The 25,364-nt window shown below is 47.3% G+C and overlaps 1 protein-coding gene across 6 annotated transcripts in view; it reads right to left on the minus strand.

Annotated features, from left to right (window-relative positions):
• Positions 1-25,364, minus strand: part of ZNF451 (zinc finger protein 451) — a 93,035-nt gene that overhangs the window by 39,185 nt on the left and 28,486 nt on the right. For all 6 annotated transcript variants that reach the window (XM_077290005.1, XM_077290002.1, XM_077290003.1 and 3 more), the window contains exon 6: positions 15,097-15,247. In XM_077290005.1, the coding sequence (XP_077146120.1) occupies positions 15,097-15,247 (151 nt within the window). The remainder of the gene's footprint in view (positions 1-15,096; positions 15,248-25,364) is intronic.

Consider the following 25,364-nt stretch of genomic DNA (forward strand, 5'->3'; position numbering starts at 1 on the left):
AGAGATTTCGTGTAGGTATGGAGGAGATAGGTTGTGGATGGCTTTGTATGTCATTGTGAGGGTTTTGAACTGGAGTCTCTGGGCAATAGGAAGCCAGTAAAGGGCTTGGCATAGGGGAGAGGCTGGGGAATAGTGGGGAGACAGGTAGATTAGTCGGGCAGCAGAGTGTAGGATGGATTGGAGTGGTGCCAGAGTGCTAGAGGGGAGTCCAGAGAGTAGGAGGTTGCAGTAGTCAAGGCAGGAGATAAGGGCATGCACTAGTGTTTTTGTGGTATCGCGGTCAAGGAATGCGCGGATCCAGGAAATATTTTTGAGTTTGAGACGGCAGGAGAGAATCCAGCTTGTGCTAAAATCCAGGATTCAATGGCCACACCGTCAAGACAGGGCCCCGGAGTTCTGGTGGTAAATCAGGCCCTGCGAAAGTAGATCCATGCAATCTGGTAGTCGCCAGGGAATGTCTGCGACCAGTTGAACTAGTTCCAAGTACCATGCCCGGCGCAGCCAGTCAGGCGCGACTAGGATCACTAGTACCCACTTTGCTCGGATTTTCTTGATGACCCTTGGGAGCAAGGGGAGAGGGGGAAAAATATACGGAAGTCGAAACCGATGCCACGGCAGAACCAAGGTGTCTTGTCCAACGGCACATGGATCGTATGATCAGGCAAATGAACTGGGGAACCTTGTTGTTTAGCCATGAGATCCACATCTGGAGTCCCCCAGCGACGACAAATCTGCTGAAAGACTTCCGAATGAAGAGACCATTCTCCCGAGGCGAGGCCCTGGCGACTGAAAGTCCGCCACCCAATTCGCTACACCCCGGATGTGGATCGCAGAGATGGGCGAATGGTTACTCTCGGCAAAACGGAGGATGCGACTCACTTCATGCATGGCCATCCTCCTGCGGGTTCCCCCTTGACGGTTGATATACGCCACAGCCGTGGTGTTGTCAGATTGAATCCTGATGGGATGACCTGCGAGGAGATGGTGAAAACTCAGTAGGGCTAGCCTGATCTCTCGTATCTCCAAGATGTTGATGGGGAGACACGACTCTCGAATGGACCAACGACTCTGTGCCATGTGGTGGCTGAAAACTGCACCCCAGCCGAGAAGACTGGCGTCAGTGGTCACCACTAACCAACGTACTGGGAAAAAAAGACTTTCCTTGGTTCAGGGAGGACTTCAGCGTCCACCACCGGAAGGTCTGCCTGACCCGCAGAGACAGATAGAACCGACGGTCGAGAGAGAACGGGTTCCTGTCCCAGGCCAACAGCAGTGCATGTTGCAAAGGGCGAAGATGGAACTGTGCGAACGGGACGGCTTCTATCGCTGCTACCATTTTTCCGAGAATGCCCATGTTGAAACGTATAGAGTGAGGGGCCGGGCGGGAAAGACTCCGCTCTCCCTGTTGTATGGGCAAGGCCTTTTCTGGAGGGAGAATGACCAACCTGTGGGAAGTGTCCAGGATCATTCCCAAGAAGGAAATTTGCTGAGCCGGTACTGGAGAAGACTTTCAGAAGTTTATTTTCCAGATCAGGTGAGAAAGTGTACCCACTGTGATTACTTGCAGACTCCTCGCAGGCTGAAAGGGACGGACCTTTGATCAGTAGGTCATCCAGATACGGAAGTACCACCACTCCCTGAGCATGAAGAATGGCCATGGCAGCTGCCATGACCTTGGTGAAGACTCTGGGGCGGTGGTGAGGCCGAAAGGCAAGGCAACGAACTGGAAGTGTTCCTCGTGAAATGCGAAGCGTAGGAACTGTTGATAGGAAGGAAAAATGATAATTACTTACGGGTAATTTGATTTTCCAGAACCATGACAGCACCGTACGTGAGAGATGGCATCCGCCCCCAGGAACAGGAAACCTGTAGCAGAGATAAAAGAATGGGGCGGCCCCTCTCTCCTCAGTTTGTTTCAGAGTATGGAAGATGACCGCTTTGTTAGTACACACTCGTAAAATACATTTACATTGTATAGCTCTTTATTAGTTTCTATCTATACTTATATCTCAGTGTGTGTGTATCGACGTAGATGTCATAATGGTTGCCATGGTGACGATGATGTCATAAAGGTTGCCTCGACCAATCAGCGGCGGGCACAGTCTGCTGCGAATTCTGGAATCATCATTGTCCATATACTATGGGGACATGCATATTCTAGAATACCCGATGCGTTAGAATCGGGCCACAATCTAGTGTGTATGTATATGTGTGTATGTATATATATATATGTGTGTGTGTGTGTGTGTGTGTGTGTGTGTGTGTGTGTGTGTGTGTGTGTGTGTGTGTGTGTGTGTGTGTGTGTGTGTGTGTGTGTGTGTGTGTGTGTGTGTATGTGTGTGTGTGTATGTGTGTATATATATATATATATATATATATATATATATATATATATATATATATATATATATATATATATATATATATATATATATATATATATATATATATATATATATATATATATATATATATATATGTGTGTGTGTGTGCGTGTGTGCGTGTGTGTGTGTGTATATATTTCTCTGAGGTGACCTTTTTTCTTCTAGCGAGCAACGTGGTCACAAAGGGTTCGAGAATCCTTTTGCTAATAGAAGTCCCCTCTCAAGTTCCAGGCGGTGAGATGTAGCCTGTGTACTTGGGAATGTTGAACTGGTCCCTGGTGTAGGAGATCCGGGGCATCCGGAAGGATCCACGGGTCCGAGATAGACATGCGTCTGAGCCACGTGAACCATGCCCTTTTCGGCCAAAAGGGAGCTATGAGGATCACTCGTGCCTTGTCCTCCCGAATTTTCTTAAGGACTTTCGGGATTAACGGTATAGGGGGAAAGGCGTAAGTAAGCTAGATGAAAGTTTAATCTGTACAGAAACGCATCCACTCCCTCCGGGTGTTCTCTTGGGTTCAGAGAATAGAACTTCCTCACCTTCCGATATTCTTTTGTGGCGAACAAGTCTATTTCTGGAACGCCCCAGCTGGCACATATTTTTCCAAATATTCCCTGGTTCAGGGACCACTCTCCTTGATGTAATATGTAACGACTTAAGAAGTCGGCTACTTAATTCTCTGACCCTTTTAAGTATGTTCTTGTTAAGGAAAGAAGGTTGTTTTCGGCCCATATGAAGTTTCTTGGCCTCTGCCATAAGGGATGCTGATCTTGTGCCCCCTTGACGATTTATGTAGGCTATCGTAGCGTTGTTGTCGGACAACACCACCACGTCTTCCTCGTATCCCTTCTCCTATATGAGGAAGTGCTTGTCTTACCGCCGACAATTCTTTTAGATTGGAAGACGCTGCTGTCATTGAGGTCTCCCATTGACCCTGTAAGACCTGATCCTCCAAGTGTGCTCCCCACCCCCATGGGCTCGCATCGGTAGTAAGGACTACTGGATTCTGTACTGACCACGGCACGGCATTGTTTACATTTTTTGTTCTCAGCCACCATTCCAGTGAGTCCTGAACTCTTGGGAGATAGAAAGAATTTTCCGATTCAGATTGTATGGATTCTTCATTGGTTCAGTTAGTATCTGCCATTGTAATTCCCGTGTGTGGCTTTGTGCCCACCGGGTTGCTGGAATTGTTGCCGTTAGCACTCCTAAGAGTGACATTGCATTCTGTAACGAGATGGTCTGTCGTAGCTGGAACAGTTGTACTTTTTGTTGAATAATTAGAATTTTCCTCTGTGGGAGGACACATTCCTGTTTGACTGAATCCAATAGGATCCCGAGGAATTCTTGAGTCTGCGTTAGGATTAGTCTTGTTTTTTTAGGTTTATAATCCATCCCAACCTGGTCAGCACCTCCAGTACTCTTGCGACTGTTTTTTCGCAATTTTCTTTGTTTGCTATTACGAGAAAATCGTCCAAATAAGGTACCAGCATTATGTCTTCTTTCCTGATGAAGGACACGACTTCAGAAATGATTTTTGTAAACACCCGGGGCGCTATAGCCACCCCAAAGGGAAGACATTGATATTGTAGATGGGTGGGGGTCTTTGCAAGGTTTACCACTAATCTCAGGTATTGTTGGTGTTGGACAGCAATTGGCACATGGTAGTAAGCATCTGTATGATCGATTACTGCCATGTAGCAGTTTGGGTCGAGTACTTTTATTGCCGTTCTTAGGGTCTCCATTTTGAATTTCTCCACTTGAATATAATGGTTTAGAGCTTTCAGGTCGAATATTGCTCTCAGCCAGCCGTCTGGTTTTGGAGTTAGAAACAAGGTGCTGTAGAATCCTTTCCCTATCTCCTGATGAAGTACTCTTATTAGCACTTCCTTTTGTATGAGGAGATGAACCTCTCTTTCCAGAGTGGCCTGATTTTTTCGGCCACGTGGGTCATTATTACACGATTTGGCGGGAGGCTGGAGAACTTGAGTCTTACACCTTCTGACAACAAGCTGGTTACCCATTGAGAAGCTGGTGGTGGACAAACCATCGGAGTCTTCCCCCCACTGGGATTTTGGAGTCATTGATGTTTGGGATCAGATTTGGGGGGAGGCTTAATGAAAAGGAATCCCTTTTCTTTCCTATCTTTCCAGGGTCTGCCCCGACCAGACCTGTCATCTGTCCGGCCGCGGCCCCCCTCTATATCCAGATCCACGAAAGGACGAACGAGAGGTCTCCCATCGACGCCTAGGAAAGGAAGGAGGTGGAAAACGCTTTTTCTTGTCCGATGCTTTCTCAAGGATCTTGTCTAGGGCCTTACCAAAAAGATATTGCCCTTCACAGGGTACTCCACAGAGTTTGACCTTCGATTGGAAGTCAGCCGTCCAATTCTTCAGCCACAATGCTCTACGACCCGAGTTGGATAAAGCACATGCACGTGCGGCACCTCTGATAGAATCAATTGAACGATCTGCCAGGAATCTTGCGGCGCCCTGTAGAGAGGGTAATGCTTCCAGTAGTCTCTCTTTCGGGCATTTGTTTTTTATCTGGTCACTTAGCTCCTCTAACCACTTGACCATAGCACGCGCTGTGCAAGTGACAGCAACCCCGGTTTTAAAAGACCATGTCGCTGCCTCCCATGGTGATTTTAGAAAGGCATCTGCTTTCTTGTCGAGGGGGTCTTTTAGGGCTCCCATGTCCTCAAATGGTAACGTTACCCCTTTAGAGGTGCTGACAATAGCAGCATCTAACTTAGGAGCCTTTTCCCACTTTTCACAGACCTCTTCATCAAAGGGGTACTTGCGCTTTAAGGCCTGAGGGATGGATATCTTTTCATTGGGCTTTTTCCACTCCCTTTTAATTAAATTGACTATATTATCATGGAAGGGAAAACATTTACGCTTTTTTCCCCTCCAAGTTACTGAACATGGTGTCCTGAATTGACCTCGGCTCCTTAGGGGTCTCTACCCCCATAGTCGCTCTAACGAGTTTGAGCAGTTTCCCAATATCTTCTGATTGAAAATAAGGGTGGCCATACTACTCATCCGAGGAGTCTAGGTCTGAGGCATCAGAGGGGGTTAATTCTCCCGGTTCATCCCCTGACTATGTCCGACCCTTGTTCACTTGTTGGGGGAGGGGGAGGTGGGGCTCCCTTTGCTGTATGATGTTTTAACTGCTCTTTAACCGTTGATTTGACTTCTTCCCATATAATCGTTTTGATATTTTGGAATAAGGAAGAAGATTCTTCTGCAACCGTTTTGTCAATACAAGGCTGGCAGATTTTCTTGCTATATAGTCTAGGGAGTGTGTCTTTGCATAGTGCACAGGCCCTATTTTTCTGTTTGGAGGTGGTTTTCTTTCCCTAAAAAACACAGTGTACAGGGCATCAGTATGTGTGGTTCGCCTTACAAAGGCACTCACCCCTCGAGAACCCCGGTAGCTTGTGCCTCTTCAGACATTTTGGGCGCAGGCACCATCGGTATGTCCGGGATCCATCGTGGGTTGGGTCATCTTAGCAGGCAGATTGCTTGCTGTAGGACCAGCGTTTCCTTTTGCTGCCTTATCATATATCAGGAGCGGTGTGCGTGCCTATGGAACAACTTCCGCCCGGAAGTGTCCAGCACACCGGCTCCCTCGGCGTGTGACGTCACTCCCGTGCGACCGGAAGTTGTCCCCCTTCACTTCGGCGCCAGCGTCAGTGAAGGACATGCCCCCTATCCCCGGTTCAGCCTCCTGCACGGAGCGGACGCCGGGGAGTCCAGCGAGGGGGAAAAAAGGCGCAGACACAACAGCCCCTTCACCCGGACAGCGCCGCACGCAATGCCGCCAAGCACGGCTGCCCCCACCGCGGACCTCGGCCTCCGGACCGGCAACATCAGAGGGAGATCCCTCCGGAGGTAGGAGCTCTGCCACAGGCATCCACCTGCAGGAACAGGAAACCAAAACTGAGGAGAGAGGCGCCGCCTCATTCTTATCTCTGCTACAGGTTTCCTGTTCCTGAGGGCGGATGCCATCTCTCACGTACGGTGCCATCATGGTGAAGGGAAAAAATTGGGATGTGAACGTAAGCATCCTTGGTGTCTCTGGATGCTAGGAACTTTCCTTTTTCCATAGAGGCAACGACTAAACGGAGAGATTCCATTCTGAACCGCCGTACTTTGACAAACGTGTTTAACAGCTTTAGGTCCACTATCGGCAGCAGCGATCCGTCCTTCTTTGGAACCACAAATAGGTTTGAGTAAAAACCCTTGAACCTTTCGTCCTGAGGGACCGGAATAATGACTCTGTCCCTTCGTAGCGCATGTACGACCTGGAGAAAAGCTGTTGTCCTTGCTTTGGGAGGGGAAGACCAGAAAAAAAATCTATTTTGTACCTGGAGGACACCAGCTCTCTGACCCATTCGTCGTGGACGACCAAGAGCCAGGCTTGACGGAACAAAAGTAAACAGACACCTACTTTGTCGGTGCCCGCCGGATGCCGCAATGATGTCTAGATTCAGACGTCCTTGGCCTGGATTTCCAGGTACATTTAGGTCTGTACAAGACCTGGGAATAATAGGGTATTGTGAGCACGGGGCAAGGCAGTATTGCAAGTGGCACATGAGGTAAAAATCACTTCTGTTAGCCCGTTTGGCCTCCTTAGATTGAGACAGTGTGTCTCTAAGGGTTAAAGACAGAGTATGGGCTGCAGGTGCAGAGAAGGCGTATAACATGCGCAGAGAAGGGGTTAAGCTCTCTTCCAGAGGCTGAACACAGCTTACCCAAGGTCCTGATCCTGTGTCCCCAAGGGAGAAGTCGAATCTACAGAAAGTTTTTTCAGCGATCCCTGCAGCGTTGCTGGCGGAGCTGTCAGTCAGCGTGCCCTCACAGCCATCACAAAACAAGCTGCCTAAAAGATCACGGCCCCCCGAGACTAGCAGGGCACTTCTCGTTTAGGACGAGATGCGCCAGGAACGTGGGCAGCGCCAGCGGTGGGCGGCACCATGCAAATTGCGGCCTAGTCCGGCTGAAAGGGGGCTGCGACCGGGCACAGCTTGACTGCCGCTGGCACCGGGCCAGCGCTCCCCCCCCCCCCCCCAGGGACCAGGACCTGCACCCTCTGTAGCAGAGAATCATGCAGGGATGAGCTGTCAGCAGGCCTCATACATGCAGCAGAGCCGGAGTTGTGCATCTCTTAAAAGGTATATTCCTCGATCCATCCTCCCTATAGACAGGGGGATGGAGAGGACCCTCTGTTTGTCTTTCGCCTGAGGCCGTGGGGCTGTAGTGACGCCATTAGGTGGGGGCCTCTGTCCAGGTCCAGCTATGGGTTTGGGCCCCAGAGAGGAACATGAAGGGACACTCCATGTGCTCGCCCTTTTGTAGGTGTGGGGAGATCAGGACCATGAAGGAACAGTCGCCCCAAAGTGAGGTTAGGTATGCACCAGTCGTCACAGGAGAGGGTACAGGGAGATATACTCCGCGATCTCGCCTGTTGATGGTCCAGGGGGAGAACGGACCCTTGAAAAGGGATCCGTCACCCCCTTCACTCCATTAATTAAAAAAGAAAAATTTACATAAAAAAACAAAAAATTGAAAATAAAAACGTTGGGTGCCTCCTACAGACAGTAAGCAAGAACTGATTGAATCTCAGCCAGCGGGAGGGTGTATACTGCAGAGGAGGAGTTAATCTTTCTGTGTTCACTTAGTGTCCTCCTAGTGGCAGCAGCATAACACCCATGGTCCTGTGTCCCCCAATGAGGCGTAGGAGAAAGATTAATTTACTTCATAAAAGATAATAAACAGTCACTCAAACAACACATAAGCAATAAAGTAAAATATATACATGTGCATTATATTTTCATACATTACATTATTATGGTAGAAGTCATCAGGCTGTCTCTATCTCCCATCTCTGATGCATGCGAGTCCCCTTCTGCTGTGTGTGTCCCCTTCTTATATGTTAAAACTGTCCAATGTATCTCAGTTAAAACCTTTTGATCTACCATGGTATGCCAGTATGAAACCCCCTTAAACCAAATAGATAAGATTTCACCACATGACATCCCTGGGATCTTGACCTCCAATTAACATACAGGGGTTGGACAAAATAATGGAAACACCTGGAAACATCAACAAAAGTTAGTTTAATATGGTATAGGTCCATCGTTTGCAGCGACTACAGCCTCAATTCTCCGAAGTATGGATTCATACAAGATGTGAATTGTTTCCAAAGGAATTTTAGCCCATTCTGCAGTTAAAACACCCTCCTGGTCTTTGAGCGACGATGGCGGCGGAAATGCTCAATAATGTTGAGGTCTGGGGATTGTGGGGGCCAGATGAGATGCTCAACTTCATTAGAATGTTCCTCGTGCCATGATTTAACGATTCTAGCTGTATGAATTGGTGTATTATCATCCTGAAAGATGGCGTTCCCCTCAGGGAACAGGGCTTGAACCATTGGATGCACTTGGTCACTTAAAATGCCTAAATAATCTCGGCTTTTAATTCTTCCATGAAGGGATATCATTAGCCCGGCAGATCTTCACGAAATAGCACCCTAGGTCATCACAGAACCTCCACCATGTTTTACGGTTGGGAGAAGACAGTCTGGATGGAATGCTTCTTTCGGCTGTCTCCAAACGTACACTTGGCCAGAGGTCGGAAAGTCTTAGTTACTCACCGGTTAACGGTGTTTTTCGGAGTCCATGACAGCACTACGGAGAGAGGGGATCCGCCCTTCAGGAACAGGAAACCTACAGATACATAAGGGCGGCACCTTTCCCACGCATCAGTTGGTTTACAGAGCACAAGAGGACCACCAAGGTTAATAGCATACATAATAAACAATGATACAATAACTAACTATTCACTACCCGTGAATTATATAAAGGAAGAGGTGTACACCCAGAACTTAAGAAGACGGGAGGGTATGTACAGGTGCTGTCATGGACTCCGAAAAACACCGTTAACCGGTGAGTAACTAAGACTTTATCGGTCGTCCATGACAGCACTACGGAGAGAATTACAGAGAGTAACTAACTAGGGAGGGACTACAGCTTGCAGCACCCTTACACCAAAGGAAAGGTCAGAAGAGGCACCCAAGTTCAATCTATAATGGTTATAGAATGTGTGTGGGGAAGACCAAGTAGCAGCCTTACAAATTTGGTCGATCGACACCTCCAATCTTTCCGCCCACGAGGCCGCCATAGCTCTAGTGGAATGCGCTTTCAGACCTTCAGGCGCCGGCTTGCCCTTTGAGATGTATGCCAGCGAGATAGCCTCCCTGATCCATCTAGCTAAAGTAGATTTCGATGCCCTATGATCCTTCCTACTACCCTGATAGGACACGAATAGGGCGTTATCTATCTTCCAGGGATCAGTCACTGCCAGATATTCCAGGATACATCTTTTTACATCTAAAGTGTGTAGCTTCCTTTCCTTATCATTAGTAGGATTGGGGAAGAAAGATGGAAGAACTATTTCCTGTGTTCTGTGGAACCTGGACACTACTTTAGGATCAGGGGATAGTATCACTATCATCCCTAAGCTGCATGTAAGGGGGCACCCTGGATAATGCTTGGATGTCGCCTATCCTACGCGCCGATGTTAGGGCCGCCAGGAAGGCTACTTTAAGGGATACATTTTTAATAGAGGCTGATGCAATTGGCTCAAATGGGGCCTCTGTCATGGCTGAGAGGACTAGGTTCAGGTCCCATGGCATGACCCTATTCTTCACCATTGGCCTGGACCGTTTTGTCGTTCTGATGAATCTGCTGACCCAGTGATTCTCAGCAATGTTGCAGCCAAAGAGGGCCCCTAAGGCTGATACCTGCACTTTAAGTGTATTTGGGGATAACCCCATATCTAACCCCTTCTGTAAGAATTCTAAAATCTGGTCTATTGGTATTGACTGACCAGCTATTACCCCCGAGTTTTGAAGGAACCTCTTCCAGATCCTAACAAATTTTTGTGGTGATTATTTTTCTGCTTTTCAGCAGAGTGTTAATGAGGCCCGGAGAGAACCCCCTATCCTTTAACAGCGCCCGCTCAAAATCCACGCCGTCAGATGAAGGCCAACCGCCCGAGGATGGTAGACTGGGCCCTGGGATAGGAGATCCGGGATGTCTGGCAAGACCCACGGGTCGGATATCGACATAGCCCTCAGGCATGGAAACCACGTCCTTCTGGGCCAGAAGGGGGCAATTATTATCACTGTGGCTTTGTCCTTCCTGATTTTCCTCACCACCAGAGGAAGTAGAGACAGGGGAGGAAAGGCGTAGGCTAGCCCGAAGTTCCAGTCTATGAGGAGGGCGTCTACTGACAGAGGATTTTCTCTGGGGTTGAGAGAGCAGAATTGTGCCACTTTCCTGTTTTCTTTTGTGGCAAACAGGTCTACCTCTGGTTGACCCCATCTTTCCACGATGAGGTGGAAGATGGAGTCGTTCAGGGACCACTCTCCCTGCCTCAATGTGTTGCGGCTTAAGAAATCCGCTGTAGTGTTTTCTGCCCCTCTTATGTGAAGAGCCGTCAATGAGAGAAGATGTTGCTCTGCTAGATGGAATAGACGATCTGCTACGCACATTAGGGATTTGGAACGAGTCCCGCCTTGGTGATTTATGTATGCCACGGCGACCCGATTGTCCGAGAATACCCGCACGTGGTGGCCCTGTAGACAGACAAGGAGTGATTTAACTGCCTGTTCCACAGCCGTTAACTCCTTTAGGTTGGAAGACATTTCTATCTGATCCCGATCCCAAAGCCCCTGGACCAATGTATCCCCCATGTGAGCCCCCCATCCAGAAGGGCTAGCGTCCAAGGTGACTATACGAGTTACATTATATTCCCAGGGGACCCCTGTGGACAGGTTCTCTTGGTCTAGCCACCATCCGAGGGATATAATAGCGTCTTGGGATAGGGTCATCAGGCTCTCCAGACATCCCCCCCAACCTTTTTTGTTGTAACAGCACCTCGCCCTGAAGTATCTTCGTATGATACTGGGCCCATCGGACCGCTGGAATACAGGACGAGAGAGAGCCCAACAGAGACATGGCTCTTCTAAGGGACATGGTGGGGTTTTTAGAGGCATTCAGCACCTGAAGGTGCAGGCGATCAATTTTCTCTTGAGGCAAACGGCATTCCTGAACCTGGGAATCCAGGGTCAGGCCTAAAAATCGCTGCACCGTCATGGGCTGTAAGCGTGATTTTTTGACATTTAGCATCCACCCCAGACGCTCTAGAGCAGACATCACTTTACATTCCCTTTTGATGAGGTTCTGGACCTTGTCATTGAGCGGAAAAGACCTACGCTTTTTAGGGTCTAGACCGCCAAACATTAGGTCCTGTGCTGAGAGTTCTGGCCTTTCATCAGCCACCCCCATGGTGGATCTAACGGATTTAATTAGTTTGTCCATTTGGTCCAATGGGAAACAGAACCGGTTAGACTCCTCTTCCGAAGAGGATGCTGAGGAGACAGAGGTATCTGAATCATTCTCCCTACTAGGGCCAGAGGACGAATCCGAATCTGAGGCGCTAGGCTCCCTTCTTTTGGAAGGCTCCCCCCGGGACAGGGATTTCAGGGAATCTTTTACCTCCTTCCTGATAATCTCCCTAAGGTTTGATGTGAAATCGGGAGACTCTTCCGCCACCTATGGGAGCGGAGAAAAAGGCTATGTAATTTATCTGGCGCTACCGCTATCAGAGTTCCCATCAATTTATTTCCTACCGTCTGCCGTACACATGACTGACAAAGTCTTTTAGGGTAGGCGTCTGGCAAAGGGCAAGCGCATAGCGCGCACTCCTTGTTTTTTGTTTTACCAGCACTTTTTTTCCCCTACGGAAATAAACATAGGAAAAGACTGCATCAGGGTACATTCACGAAGATCTTACCCAGGCAGTAGTGGTAGGTACCGGATTACTGGGGGGTCGGTCCAGATCCTCTGTTTATATCTGCGACCGGGCTGGTTACTGCGTCCGCGGGCCTTCGGCTGGGGGTTCGCATGGGACTTCTCCGAGGATCTGTCCTGCTCCTGCTCCAGCAGACCGACGGCAGCTTCCGGCTCATACATAGCTGCAGATGGGCTCACAAGCAGCCCTGCAGCGTTATGCTCGGCTATATATAGCCCACCCCCGAATCCGGAACATGTGCAGGTGTGTGGCCAGAATCTTTTCCTCCACCTGCAAATCCGTGCCCCCCCCCCAACCGCATGCAGGACAGCGGTGTTTTTTGCAAAAAAAAAAACCGGCCGGCGACCAACTTCCGGTTTCGGCCCCGCCCCATGTGCGTCACTTCCGGTATCGGCCTGAGGGCTCAGGAACGCACCCGGAAGCCGGGGACGGCGTCGCCGGACCCTCTAGCCGCCCGCCGCTACACCACCGCCGCCCGTGGCCGCAGCACAGCGGCAGAAGCTGGCGCCCGACCCCCGGCCTGCCGACCAAAAAGGAGCGCACAGGGCGCCGCACCGCACCGACGGGGACTAGAGGCGGGGAAGACCGAGGCCCAGGAGGGTGAGCGGACCCCGGGGGGCATACTCACCTCGCTGACCACTGAGGATGGACCTCCTCCGGACGTCGCTCCATACTGCACCGCTCACTGTCGTGGAGTCCTACCCGGACCCACCGTGGCGCTCCCAGGGACCCGCACTGCCCGAGGTAGGAGACCCCCTCGCTACCTGGGTCGGACAGCCGGCCTGGGTGTTGATAGGAGAAACAAAGTCGTATCTGAAGGGAATCCTGTCCTCTCAGGAACAGGAAACCAACTGATGCGTGGGAGAGGTGCCGCCCTTATGTATCTGTAGGTTTCCTGTTCCTGAAGGGCGGATCCCCTCTCTCCGTAGTGCTGTCATGGACGACCGATAAATAGGGTAAACGATGATTCGTCTAGGAATATCACGTGTTTCCACTGCTCGAGGGACCAAATCTGGAGGTTTCTACACCACTCTAAACATTGGTCATTGAGAGCAGCGGTTTTCTAATTGCCGCTCTTCCGTGGAATCCAGATTTCTGCAGCTCCCGACTAACAGTTTTCGTGGAAACTGGGTTCTGTAGGTGTTCATTGAGCTCAGCAGTGATTTTCGGAGCCGTGGTCTTGCGATCCTCTCTCAAAATTCACTTTAGAGTCCGACGGTCTCTCTCAGTCAACTTTGACTTTTGGTCGGACCTGTGCTTTGCTGCGGACGTTTTTCCTTCTCTTTCAAACGCAGTCATTACTTTGGAGACAGTACCTCTTGACACGCCAAGCATTCAGGCACTTTCTGTTACACTAGCGCCTGCCATACGAGCACCAACAATTTGGCCTCTTTGACAATCCGAGAGGTGTGCCATTGGTATCAGGTTGTCATCAATGTTCTTACAATTATGCAAAACAAACAGTTAATTTACATACACATCACATAACACAAATAATCAACTACAAAACATTACCATATGTCACGGTTTGCATGTTTATCACATGTTTGAAGATTATGATGCCAAAACGTTAGGAGTTTCCATTATTTTGTCCAACCCCTGTATATAGGATAAACATCTCCTGGGAATGGTCTAATCAGGTAACTCATCTTAGAAGATAAGTGTAAATGACCGGGTCATCCATAACCCCAGGTCTTTTTCATTGAAGGTTTTGCCCAGTGTTTTACAATTAAGCACATAATTATACATCTACCCAAGTGCATGACCTTATATTTATCCCAATTGAAGCTCATTTGCCATTTATCAGCCCAAGCTTCTAGTGTACATAAATCATCCTGTAATATAAAATTGTCCTCCCCTGTATTGATTACCCTCCAGAGTTTAGTGTCATCTGCAAATATTGACATTCTACTCTGAATGCCCCCTACAAGGTCATTAATACATTTTTAAAAGAAGAGGGCCCAATACTGACCCCTGTGGTACCCCACTGCTAACCGCGACCCAGTCCAAGTGTGCTCCATTAATAACCACCCTTTGTTTCCTATCCCTGAGCCAGTTATTCATCCACCCACACAATTTCCCCTATCCCCATTGTTCTCATTTTATGTATCAACCTTTTCTGTGGCACCGTATCAAAATCTTTTGAAAAGTCCAAATACACTATGTCCACTGGGTTCCCTTCGTCCAGTCCAGAATTTACCTCTTCATAGAAGCTTAGCAGATTAGTCTGACATGAACGGTCCCTAGTAAACCCGTGCTGTTATTGGGTCATGTGGTTATTCCTCTTCAGATACTCCAGTATAGCATCCCTTAGAATGCCCTCCAGGATTTTATCCACAGTAGAAATTAAGCTTACTGGCCTATAATTTCAGAGTTCAGTTTTTGTCCCCTTTTTGAATATTGGCACCACATTTGCTATACGCCAGTCCTGTGGTACAGACCCGGTTATAATGGAGTCTTTAAAGATTAAAAATAATGGTCTAGCAATGACTGTACTTAATTCCTGCAGTACTCACGGGTGTATCCCATCCGGGTCTGGGGATTTGGCCGGCTACATGAAGTGCATTGATGTGATCAGAAAGAGTATGTTGTCCTTGCGGTTGTTTCTGCGTTATAAGTTCTGATATTTTACAAACCTTATTCAGAGGCCTGGAAGTGTCACATAAATAGCTGCAACATCTGAACACTGCCTAATAATAGCAACCAGAATGAAAATATCCATGGTTTCCTTCACCAGAGCAAACAAGGACTATGACAGAAACTGACTAAGTAACCCTGTGTATAAATTATAGATGTCATGCTGGAGGACATCTTGTGGCCATCTTACCGTTTCAGGTGACCTAACAGCAGTTGTCCATTGTCAAACCTCCGTTCACAGTTCATAACAGGACATGTGATTGGCTGACTCCTCACGGGGTTGGTTTCATGGGATCTAGAGAGCTGTCGGCGGCTGGCGGAAACGCTGCCGGGTTTAGGGCCTGGAGTGTAAACATATAAAATATGTCAAATGCATCACACAAACAGAAAAACTGGTGAAAAGTGAGCAATACAGTTTGTGCGGCCTGGTCCAGTCCAGTTGTCCTGGCAGTCTGTCTTCACTTCTGCACTGGGCTCCTGGGCAGCTCAGGCGCCAACTACAAAGACTACAACTTACATGGCATCACCGGCTCACAAGAGACAGTCAAAATGCCCAGCACAGAAGTGAAGTGGAACAGACTGGACACCAGTCCAATTGCTTATCACAATATATAATCAAAAGAGGAGTTTGATTATATATTCATGTATTAATCATCTAACCATGGAAGTCAGAGGCTGCACAGGTCCACAGTCTAGTATAACCGGCCCTGGAGGTCCACAGTCTAGTATAACCGGCCCTGGAGGTCCACAGTCTAGTATAACCGGCCCTGGAGGTCCACAGTCTAGTATAACCGGCCCTGGAGGTCCACAGTCTAGTATAACCGGCCCTGGAGGTCCACAGTCTAGTATAACCGGCCCTGGAGGTCCACAGTCTAGTATAACCGGCCCTGGAGGTCCACAGTCTAGTATAACCGGCCCTGGAGGTCCACAGTCTAGTATAACCGGCCCTGGAGGTCCACAGTCTAGTATAACCGGCCCTGGAGGTCCACAGTCTAGTATAACCGGCCCTGGAGGTCCACAGTCTAGTATAACCGGCCCTGGAGGTCCACAGTCTAGTATAACCGGCCCTGGAGGTCCACAGTCTAGTATAACCGGCCCTGGAGGTCCACAGTCTAGTATAACCGGCCCTGGAGGTCCACAGTCTAGTATAACCGGCCCTGGAGGTCCACAGTCTAGTATAACCGGCCCTGGAGGTCCACAGTCTAGTATAACCGGCCCTGGAGGTCCACAGTCTAGTATAACCGGCCCTGGAGGTCCACAGTCTAGTATAACCGGTCTTGAAGGTCAGTGTCTAGCATAACTGGTCCTTTAGGTCAGAGGCTGCACATGGTCAGAGATGATGAAACAAGCTGTGCTTTTTCCCCATATCATCTGTAACCCCTCTCTTACACAAAGCAACAAGTAAAACTGTTGATGCTGCCCTTTAACTCAAAGTCTTCATTTTGTAGACCCAGGAAGAGTGTAAAATTGTGACACATTAGGTCTAACAACGAGAAGACAAACTGGGCAAATAGAACAGAATCAGGAAGATGGTGGTAAGCCAAGAGCCAAGGGCTATGATCACATTGTGAATGATAAATGCAGCCCGAAACATGGGCAAGTATCAGGCATTGGCTGTATTTCAGCCATGTATGCTTCTACCCGCCCGCTGTCCTGGAGCGACACGCATGTAGAGAGACCTATTACTGAAGGGCAGCAGGCGGGAAGAAGCCGCTGGGGACAGTCTCCCATGCGGCGTTGCCCCCAGCGGCTTTTAACCCCTTTATCCCCAAACCTGTTTTAACCTTCCTGACATGCCAATTCTGAACACTGTCACTGTATGGGTAATAAGTCTGGAACGCTTCAACGGATCCCACTGATTCGGAGATACTTTGATCGTGACATACTGTACTTCATGATAGTGGGATCATTTGTTCCATATGACTTGCATTTAATTGTGAAAACAAAATGGTGAATTTTTTTTCTATTTTCAAAGATTTAATTTTATGTCCTTAACCCCTTCCCGACCTTTGACGCCACGTAGGCGTCATGAAAGTCGGTGCCAATCCGACCCATGACGCCTATGTGGCGTCATGGAATGATCGCGTCCCTGCAGATCGGGTGAAAGGGTTAACTCCAATTTCACCCGATCTGCAGGGACAGGGGGAGTGGTGCTTCAACCCAGGGGGGGTGGCTTCACCCCCTCATGGCTACGATTGCTCTGATTGGCTGTTGAAAGTGAAACTGCCAATCAGAGCGATTTGTAATATTTCACCCAAAAAAACGGTGAAATATTACAATCCAGCCATGGCCAATGCTGCAATATCATCGGCCATGGCTGGAAAACCTAATCTGTACCCCCCCACACCCACCGATCTCCTCCCCAGTCCTCTGTTATGTGGTCCGCCCCCTAAGTGGTCCTGTCCGCTCCCCCCGTCGTCCTGTCCGCTCCCCCCGTGATCCGATCACCCCCCCTCATACTCACCGGGCCTCCCGGTGTCTGTCCGTCTTCTCCATGGGCGCCGCCATCTTCCAAAATGGCGGGCGGATGCACAGTGCGCCCGCCGAATCTGCCGGGCGGCAGATTCGTTTCAGATATATTTTGATCACTGCGATATAGCCTATCACAGTGATCAAAATAAAAAAAATAGTAAATGACCCCCCCCTTTATCACCCCCATAGGTAGGGACAATAATAAAAATAAATAAAATATTTTTTTTTCTTTTTCTACTAGGGTTAGGGTTAGAACTAGGGTTAGGGGTAGGGTTAGGGCATGTGCACACAGTGCAGATTTGGCTGCGAATCCGCAGCGGATTGGCCGCGGATCCGCAGCGGATTGGCCGCGGATCCGCAACGGATTGGCCGCGGATCTGCAACGGATTGGCCGCTGCGAATTCATAGCAGTTTTCCATCAGGTTTACAGTACCATGTACACCTATGGAAAACCAAATCCGCTGTGCCCATGGTGCTGAAAATACCGTGCGGAAACGCTGTGTTGTATTTTCCGCAGCATGTCAATTTTGTGCGGATTCCGCAGCGTTTTACACCTGTTCCTCAATAGGAATCTGCAGGTGAAATCCGCACAAAAAAAACACTGGAAATCCGCTGTAAATCCGCAGGTAAAACGCAGTGCCTTTTACCTGCGGATTTTTCAAAGATGGTGAGGAAAAATCTCACACGAATCCGCAAAGTGGGCACATAGCCTTAGAGTTAGAATTAGAGTTAGGGTTGGAATTAGGGCTAGGGTTGGAAATAGGGTTAAGGATAGGTTTAGGGGTGTGTTGGGGTTACAGTTGTGGTTAGGGTTGGGATTAGGGTTAGGGTTGGGAATAGGGTTACGGGTGTGTTGGGGTTAGCGTTGTGGTTAGGGGTGTGTTGGGGTTAGTGTTGAAGTTAGAATTGAGGGGTTTCCACTGTTTAGGCACATCAGGGGTCTCCAAACGCAACATGGCGCCACCATTGATTCCAGCCAATCTTGTGTTCAAAAAGTCAAATGGTGCTCCCTCCCTTCCAAGCCCTGACGTGCGCCCAAACAGTGGTTTACCCCCACATATGGGGTACCAGCGTACTCACAACAAACCGGGCAACAAATATTGGGGTCCAATTTCTCCTGCTCCTCCTGAAAATAAAAAAATTGCTTGCTAAAACATCTTTTTTGAGGACAGAAAAATTATTTTTTATTTTCACGGCTCTGCGTTGTAAACTTCTGTGAAGCACTTGGGGGTTGAACGTGCTCACCACACATCTAGATAAGTTCTTTGGGGGGTCTAGTTTCCAAAATGGGGTCACTCATGGGGTGTTTCTACTGTTTAGGCACATCAGGGGCTCTGCAAATGCAACGTGACGCCCGCAGACCATTCCATCAAAGTCTGCATTTCAAATGTCACTACTTCCCTTCCGAGCCCTGACGTGCGCCCAAACAGTGGTTTACCCCCACATATGGGGTACCAGCGTACTCACAACAAACTGGGCAACAAATATTGGGGTCCAATTTCTCCTGTTACCCTTGGGAAAATTAAAAAATTCTGGGCTAAAAAATATTTTTGAGGAAAGGAAACACATTTATTATTTTCACGGCTCTGCGTTATAAACTTCTGTGAAGCACTTGGGGGTTCAAAGTGCTCACCACACATCTAGATAAGTTCCCTTGGGGGTCTAGTTTCCAAAGTGGGGTCACTTGTGGGGAGTTCCTACTGTTTAGGCACATCAGGGGCTCTGTAAAACGCAACGTGATGCCCGCAGAGCATTCCATCAAAGTCTGCATTTCAAAACGTCACTACTTCCCTTCCGAACCACGACGTGTGCCAAAACAGTGGTTTACCCCCACATATGGGGTATCAGCGTACTCAGGAGAAACTGGACAACAACTTTTGGGGTCCAATTTCTCCTGTTACCCTTGGGAAAATAAAAAATTGTGGGCTAAAAAATCATTTTTGAGAAAAGAAAAATTATTTTTTATTTTCATGGCTCTGCGTTATAAACTTCTGTGAAGCACTTGGGGGTTCAAAGTGCTCACTATGCATCTAGATTGGGAGCTTGGGAGGTCTAGTTTCCAAAATGGGGTCACTTGTGCGGGAGCTCCAATGTTTAGGCACACAGGGGCTCTCCAAACGCGACATGGTGTCAGCTAATGATTGAAGCTAATTTTCCATTCAAAAAGCCAAATGGCGTGCCTTCCCTTCCGAGCCCAGCCGTGCGCCCAAACAGTTTACCCCCACATATGAGGTATCGGCGTACTCAGGAGAAATTGCCCAACAAATTTTAGGATCCATTTTAGCCTGTTGCCCATGTGAAAATGAAAAAAATTGAGGCTAAAAGAAATTGTGTGTGAAAAAAAAAAGTACTTTTTCATTTTTACGGATCAATTTGTGAAGCACCTGAGGGTTTAAAGTGCTCACTATGCTTCTAGAGAAGTTCCTTGGGGGGTCTAGTTTCCAAAATGGGGTCACTTGTGGGGGAGCGCCAATGTTTAGGCACACGGGGGCTCTCCAAACGCGACATGGTGTCCGCTAAAGATTGGAGCCAATTTTTCATTCAAAAAGTCAAATGGCGCTCCTTCCCTTCCGAGCCCTGCCGTGCGCCCAAACAGTGGTTTACCCCCACATATGAGGTATCAGCGTACTCAGGACAAATTGGACAACAACGTTCGTGGTCCAGTTTCTCCTTTTACCCTTCGGAAAATAAAAAAAATGTTGCGAAAAGATCATTTTTGTGACTAAAAAGTTAAATGTTCATTTTTTCCTTCCATGTTGCTTCTGCTGCTGTGAAACACCTGAAGGGTTAATAAACTTCTTGAATGTGGTTTTGAGCACCTTGAGGGGTGCAGTTTTTAGAATGGTGTCACTTTTGGGTATTTTCAGCCATATAGAACCCTCAAACTGACTTCAAATGTGAGGTGGTCCCTAAAAAAAATGGTTTTGTAAATTTTGTTGTAAAAATGAAAAATCACTGGTCAAATTTTAACCCTTATAACTTCCTAGCCAAAAAAAAATTTGTTTCCAAAATTGTGCTGATGTAAAGTAGACATGTGGGAAATGTTATTTATTAACTATTTTGTGTCGCATAACTCTCTGGTTTAACAGAATAAAAATTCAAAATGTGAAAATTGCGAAATTTTCTAAATTTTCGCCAAATTTCAGTTTTTTTCACAAATAAACTCAGAAATTATCGACCTAAATTTACCACTAACATGAAGCCCAATATGTCACGAAAAAACAATCTCAGAACCGCAAGGATACGTTGAAGCGTTCCTGAGTTATTACCTCATAAAGGGACACTGGTCAGAATTGCAAAAAACGGCCAGGTCATTAAGGCCAAAATAGGCTAAGTCATGAAGGGGTTAAACCAGAGAGTTATGTCACAAAATATAGTTACACATCGAAGTGACTGAGGGGTCTATATGACAGAAAATATTCAAAAGTGACACCAGTCTAAAATCTGCACCCCTCAAGACGCTCAAAACTTCAGTCAAGTAGTATTAACCCCTTCAAGTGCTTCATCAGAACTGAAGCAATATGGAAATTAAACAAAAAAAAAATTAACCTCTTTTCACAAGGGCAACAGGAGAAAATGAACCCCCATATTTGTTGTGCAATGTACCAATACCCCATATGTGATTGAAAACTACTTCTGAGACAATGCAAAGCTCAGAAGGGAAGGAGCGCCATATTGGAGTTCACATTTTGATGGACTGTTTTGAGGGAGCCCGAGGTGCCAGAACAGCAGAACCCTCTATATGTGACGTCATTTAGGAAATAACACCTCTCAATAAATTCATGTAGGAGTCCAGTGAGCATGTTGACACCACATATGCCTCACAGAATTTTATAACATTGGGTGGTAAAGAAAGACTAATTACCATATATACTCGAGTATAAGCCAAGAATTTCAACCCATTTTTTTAGGCTGAAATTGCCCCTCTCGGCTTATACTCAAGTCATTCCCAGGGGTCGGCAGGGGAGGGGGAGCGGCAGCTGTCTAATCATACTCACCTGCTCCTGGCATGGTCCCTGCACATCCCTGGTTCTCCGGACGCCGGCAGCTTCTTCCGGTGTTCAGCAGTCACATGGCACCGCTCATTACAGTAATGAATATGGACCCGACTCCACTCCCATAGGGGTGGAGCCCTATATTCATTACTGTAATGAGCGGTACCATGTGACTGCTCAACACCGGAAGAAGCTGCTGGCGCCCGGAGAGCCAGGGACGTGCAGGGACCGAGCCAGGAGCAGGCGAGTATGGGGGCACTGCGCAATATTCACCTGTCCGCATTCCACCGCTGGACACCGCTCCGTCTTCCTCTGCAGTGACGCTCAGGTCAGAGGGCGCGATGACGCGATTAGTGTGTGCGCCGCCCTCTGCTTGAACATCAGTGCAGAGGAAGATGGAGCGGCGCCCAGCGGTGGACTACAGCAAGTGCCGGGGGCCTGAGCGACGAGAGAAGAGTATGTGATTTTTTTATCGCAGGAATAGCATATGGGGCTAATATCTCTATGGAACATCTTTTGGGGCCATAATCACCATTTGTGCAGCACTATATGGAGCAAATGTGTCTATGGAGCATCTTATGGGGCCATAATCAGCATTTGTACAGCATTATATGGGGCAAATGTCTGTATGGAGCATCTTATGGGGCCATAATCAGCATTTGTGCAGCATTATATGGGGCAAATGTCTGTATGGAGCATATTATGGGGCCATAATCCACATTTCTGCAGCATTCTATGGGGCAAATGTCTGTATGGCGCATCTTATGGGGCCATAATCAACATTTGTGCAGCATTATATGGGGCATATTTTAATATGGAGCATCTTATGGGGCCCATCAAGAACAGTATGGAGCATTATATGGGGCTCCTGATTCAATATGGATATTCAAGAACACTTAACCTACTGATGTCTCAATCAATTTTACTTTTATTGGTATCTTTATTTTTGACATTTACCGGTAGCTGCTGCATTTTCCACGATAGGCTTATACTCGAGTCATTAAGTTTGCCCAGTTTTTTGTTTTCAAAATTAGGGGTCTGGGCTTATACTCGAGAATATACGGTACATTTGTACCGCTAAAATGATCTTTTAATCCCAAGTTTTAAATTTTTCTAAAGGATAATTGGAAAAAATTGACCTCTCTTGTGTCACATCACCAGACTGCACCAATACACTGCATGAAATCGGGAATCTGAGCTTTGCACTGTGCCTCAAATGGTAATATTATAGTTAAGATTTTACTGTTATGGTTTGCAGGTGACATGACCCACTGGGAGAGCCTATGAGGTGCCAGCACAGCAGAACCCCCCCATAAGTGACCCCATTTTACAAACTACACCTCTCAACTCCTCTCAAGGCACAGTGCTCATATAGACACCACAGTTGTATAACAATTTTATACCAATGGGCAGTGAAGAAAAAAATAAAATTTTTACCAAAATTTTGTTCTAGCCCAATATTTTACATTTTCGCATAGGGAAATACGGTAGGTAAAAATTGTACCAAAATTTGTCCCACAATTTCTGCTGAATGCAGAAATGCCCCACATATGGCTGTACAATACTGCTTAGCCATATGGAGAGACTCAGGAGGGATGGAGCGCTATTTGCCTCCTGGAGCACAAATTTTCCTAGAATAGTTTGTTTCAAATAAAAAGCCCGCAAGTGCTATAAGGGCAAAATGCCTCCCTCAAGTGACCCCATTTTGGAAATTATACCCCTTTGGCCAATTTATCTACAGGTGTGGTGACAATTTTGACTTCATGTTTTTTTCCAGAGCACCAGTGGATGTTGCTGAGTGAAAATTACAAACTGCCGTTGTAGTGACCAGTACGTTGTGGTGTCCTGCAGGGATGTGAAGTCAGTAAGCCAAAGCTACGACTACTCAGTTTCCTTGACTCCACAGCACTGGTCACTACTGAGCATGAACAAAGTGCAGCACAGATTAATTTCAACTAAAAGCAGAAATCCTTAGATCAGGAACAGAACAGACATTTATAGGACATTTCATAGCTTTCCCAAAAATTATTATGAAAACATTTACAGCACATAGTGCATTAAACTACCGTACCCAATTTATTATATACTAGCTGAAGAGCCCGGCGTTGCCTGGGCATAGTAAATATCTGTGGTTAGTTATAGCACCTCACTTTTCTTATTTTCCCATCACGCCTCTCATTTTCCCCCCTCACATCTCATTTTCTCCCTCACACCTCTCATTTTCCCCCCTCACTCCTCTCATTCCCCCCTAACACTTGTCATTTCGACCTCACATCTGTCATTTTCCGATCACTCCACTATTTTCCCTCACTCCTCTCATTTTGCACTCACACCTTTTCATTTTCACCTCAGTATATACAGTGCCTACAAGTAGTATTCAACCCCCTGCAGATTTAGCAGGTTTAATAAGATGCAAATAAGTTAGAGCCTTCAAACTTCAAACAAGAGCAGGATTTATTAACAGATGCATAAATCTTACAAAACAAAAAGTTTTGTTGCTCAGTTAAATTTTTATAAATTTTAAACATAAAAGTGTGGGTCAATTATTATTCAACCCCTAGGTTTAATATTTTGTGGAATAACCTTTGTTTGCAATTACAGCTAATAATAGTCTTTTCTAAGACCTGATCAGGCCGGCACAAGTCTCTGGAGTTATCTTGGCCCACTCCTCCATGCAGATCTTCTCCAAGTTATCTAGGTTCTTTGGGTGTCTCATGTGGACTTTAATCTTGAGCTCCTTCCACAAGTTTTCAATTGGGTTAAGGTCAGGAGACTGACTAGGCCACTGCAACACCTTGATTTTTTGCCTCTTGAACCAGGCCTTGGTTTTCTCGACTGTGTGCTTTGGGTCGTTGTCTTGTTGGAAGATGAAATGACGACCCATCTTAAGATCCTTGATGGAGGAGCGGAGGTTCTTGGCCAAAATCTCCAGGTAGGCCGTGCTATCCATCTTCCCATGGATGTGGACCAGATGGCCAGGCCCCTTGGCTGAGAAACAGCCCCACAGCATGATGCTGCCACCACCATGCTTGACTGTAGGGATGGTATTCTTGGGGTCGTATGCAGTGCCATCCAGTCTCCAAACATCACGTGTGTGGTTGGCACCAAAGATCTCGATCTTGGTCTCATCAGACCAGAGAACCTTGAACCAGTCAGTCTCAGAGTCCTCCAAGTGATCATGAGCAAACTGTAGACGAGCCTTGACATGACGCTTTGAAAGTAAAGGTACCTTACGGGCTCGTCTGGAACGGAGACCATTGCGGTGGAGTACGTTACTTATGGTATTGACTGAAACCAATGTCCCCACTGCCATGAGATCTTCCCGGAGCTCCTTCCTTGTTGTCCTTGGGTTAGCCTTGACTCTTCGGACAAGCCTGGCCTCGGCACGGGAGGAAACTTTCAAAGGCTGTCCAGGCCATGGAAGGCTAACAGTAGTTCCATAAGCCTTCCACTTCCGGATGATGCTCCCAACAGTGGAGACAGGTAGGCCCAACTCCTTGGAAAGGGTTTTGTACCCCTTGCCAGCCTTGTGACCCTCCACGATCTTGTCTCTGATGGCCTTGGAATGCTCCTTTGTCTTTCCCATGTTGACCATGTATGAGTGCTGTTCACAAGTTTGGGGAGGGTCTTAAATAGTCAGAAAAGGCTGGAAAAAGAGATAATAAATCCAAACATGTGAAGCTCATTGTTCTTTGTGCCTGAACCACTTCTTAATACTTTAGGGGAACCAAACAGAATTCTGGTGGGTTGAGGGGTTGAATAATAAATGACCCTCTGAAAAGACTTTTCACAATTTAAAAAAAAAAATAAAGAAATAACATTCTTTTTTGCTGCAGTGCATTTCACACTTCCAGGCTGATCTACAGTCCAAATGTCACAATGCCAAGTTAATTCCAAATATGTAAACCTGCTAAATCTGCAGGGGGTTGAATACTACTTGTAGGCACTGTACATGTTTGTCATCTCCCATATATAGTATACACCTGTATGT

Source organism: Ranitomeya variabilis, chromosome 2 (assembly GCF_051348905.1).
Source record: "Ranitomeya variabilis isolate aRanVar5 chromosome 2, aRanVar5.hap1, whole genome shotgun sequence".
In the NCBI taxonomy this organism is placed as follows: Eukaryota; Metazoa; Chordata; class Amphibia; order Anura; family Dendrobatidae; genus Ranitomeya; species Ranitomeya variabilis.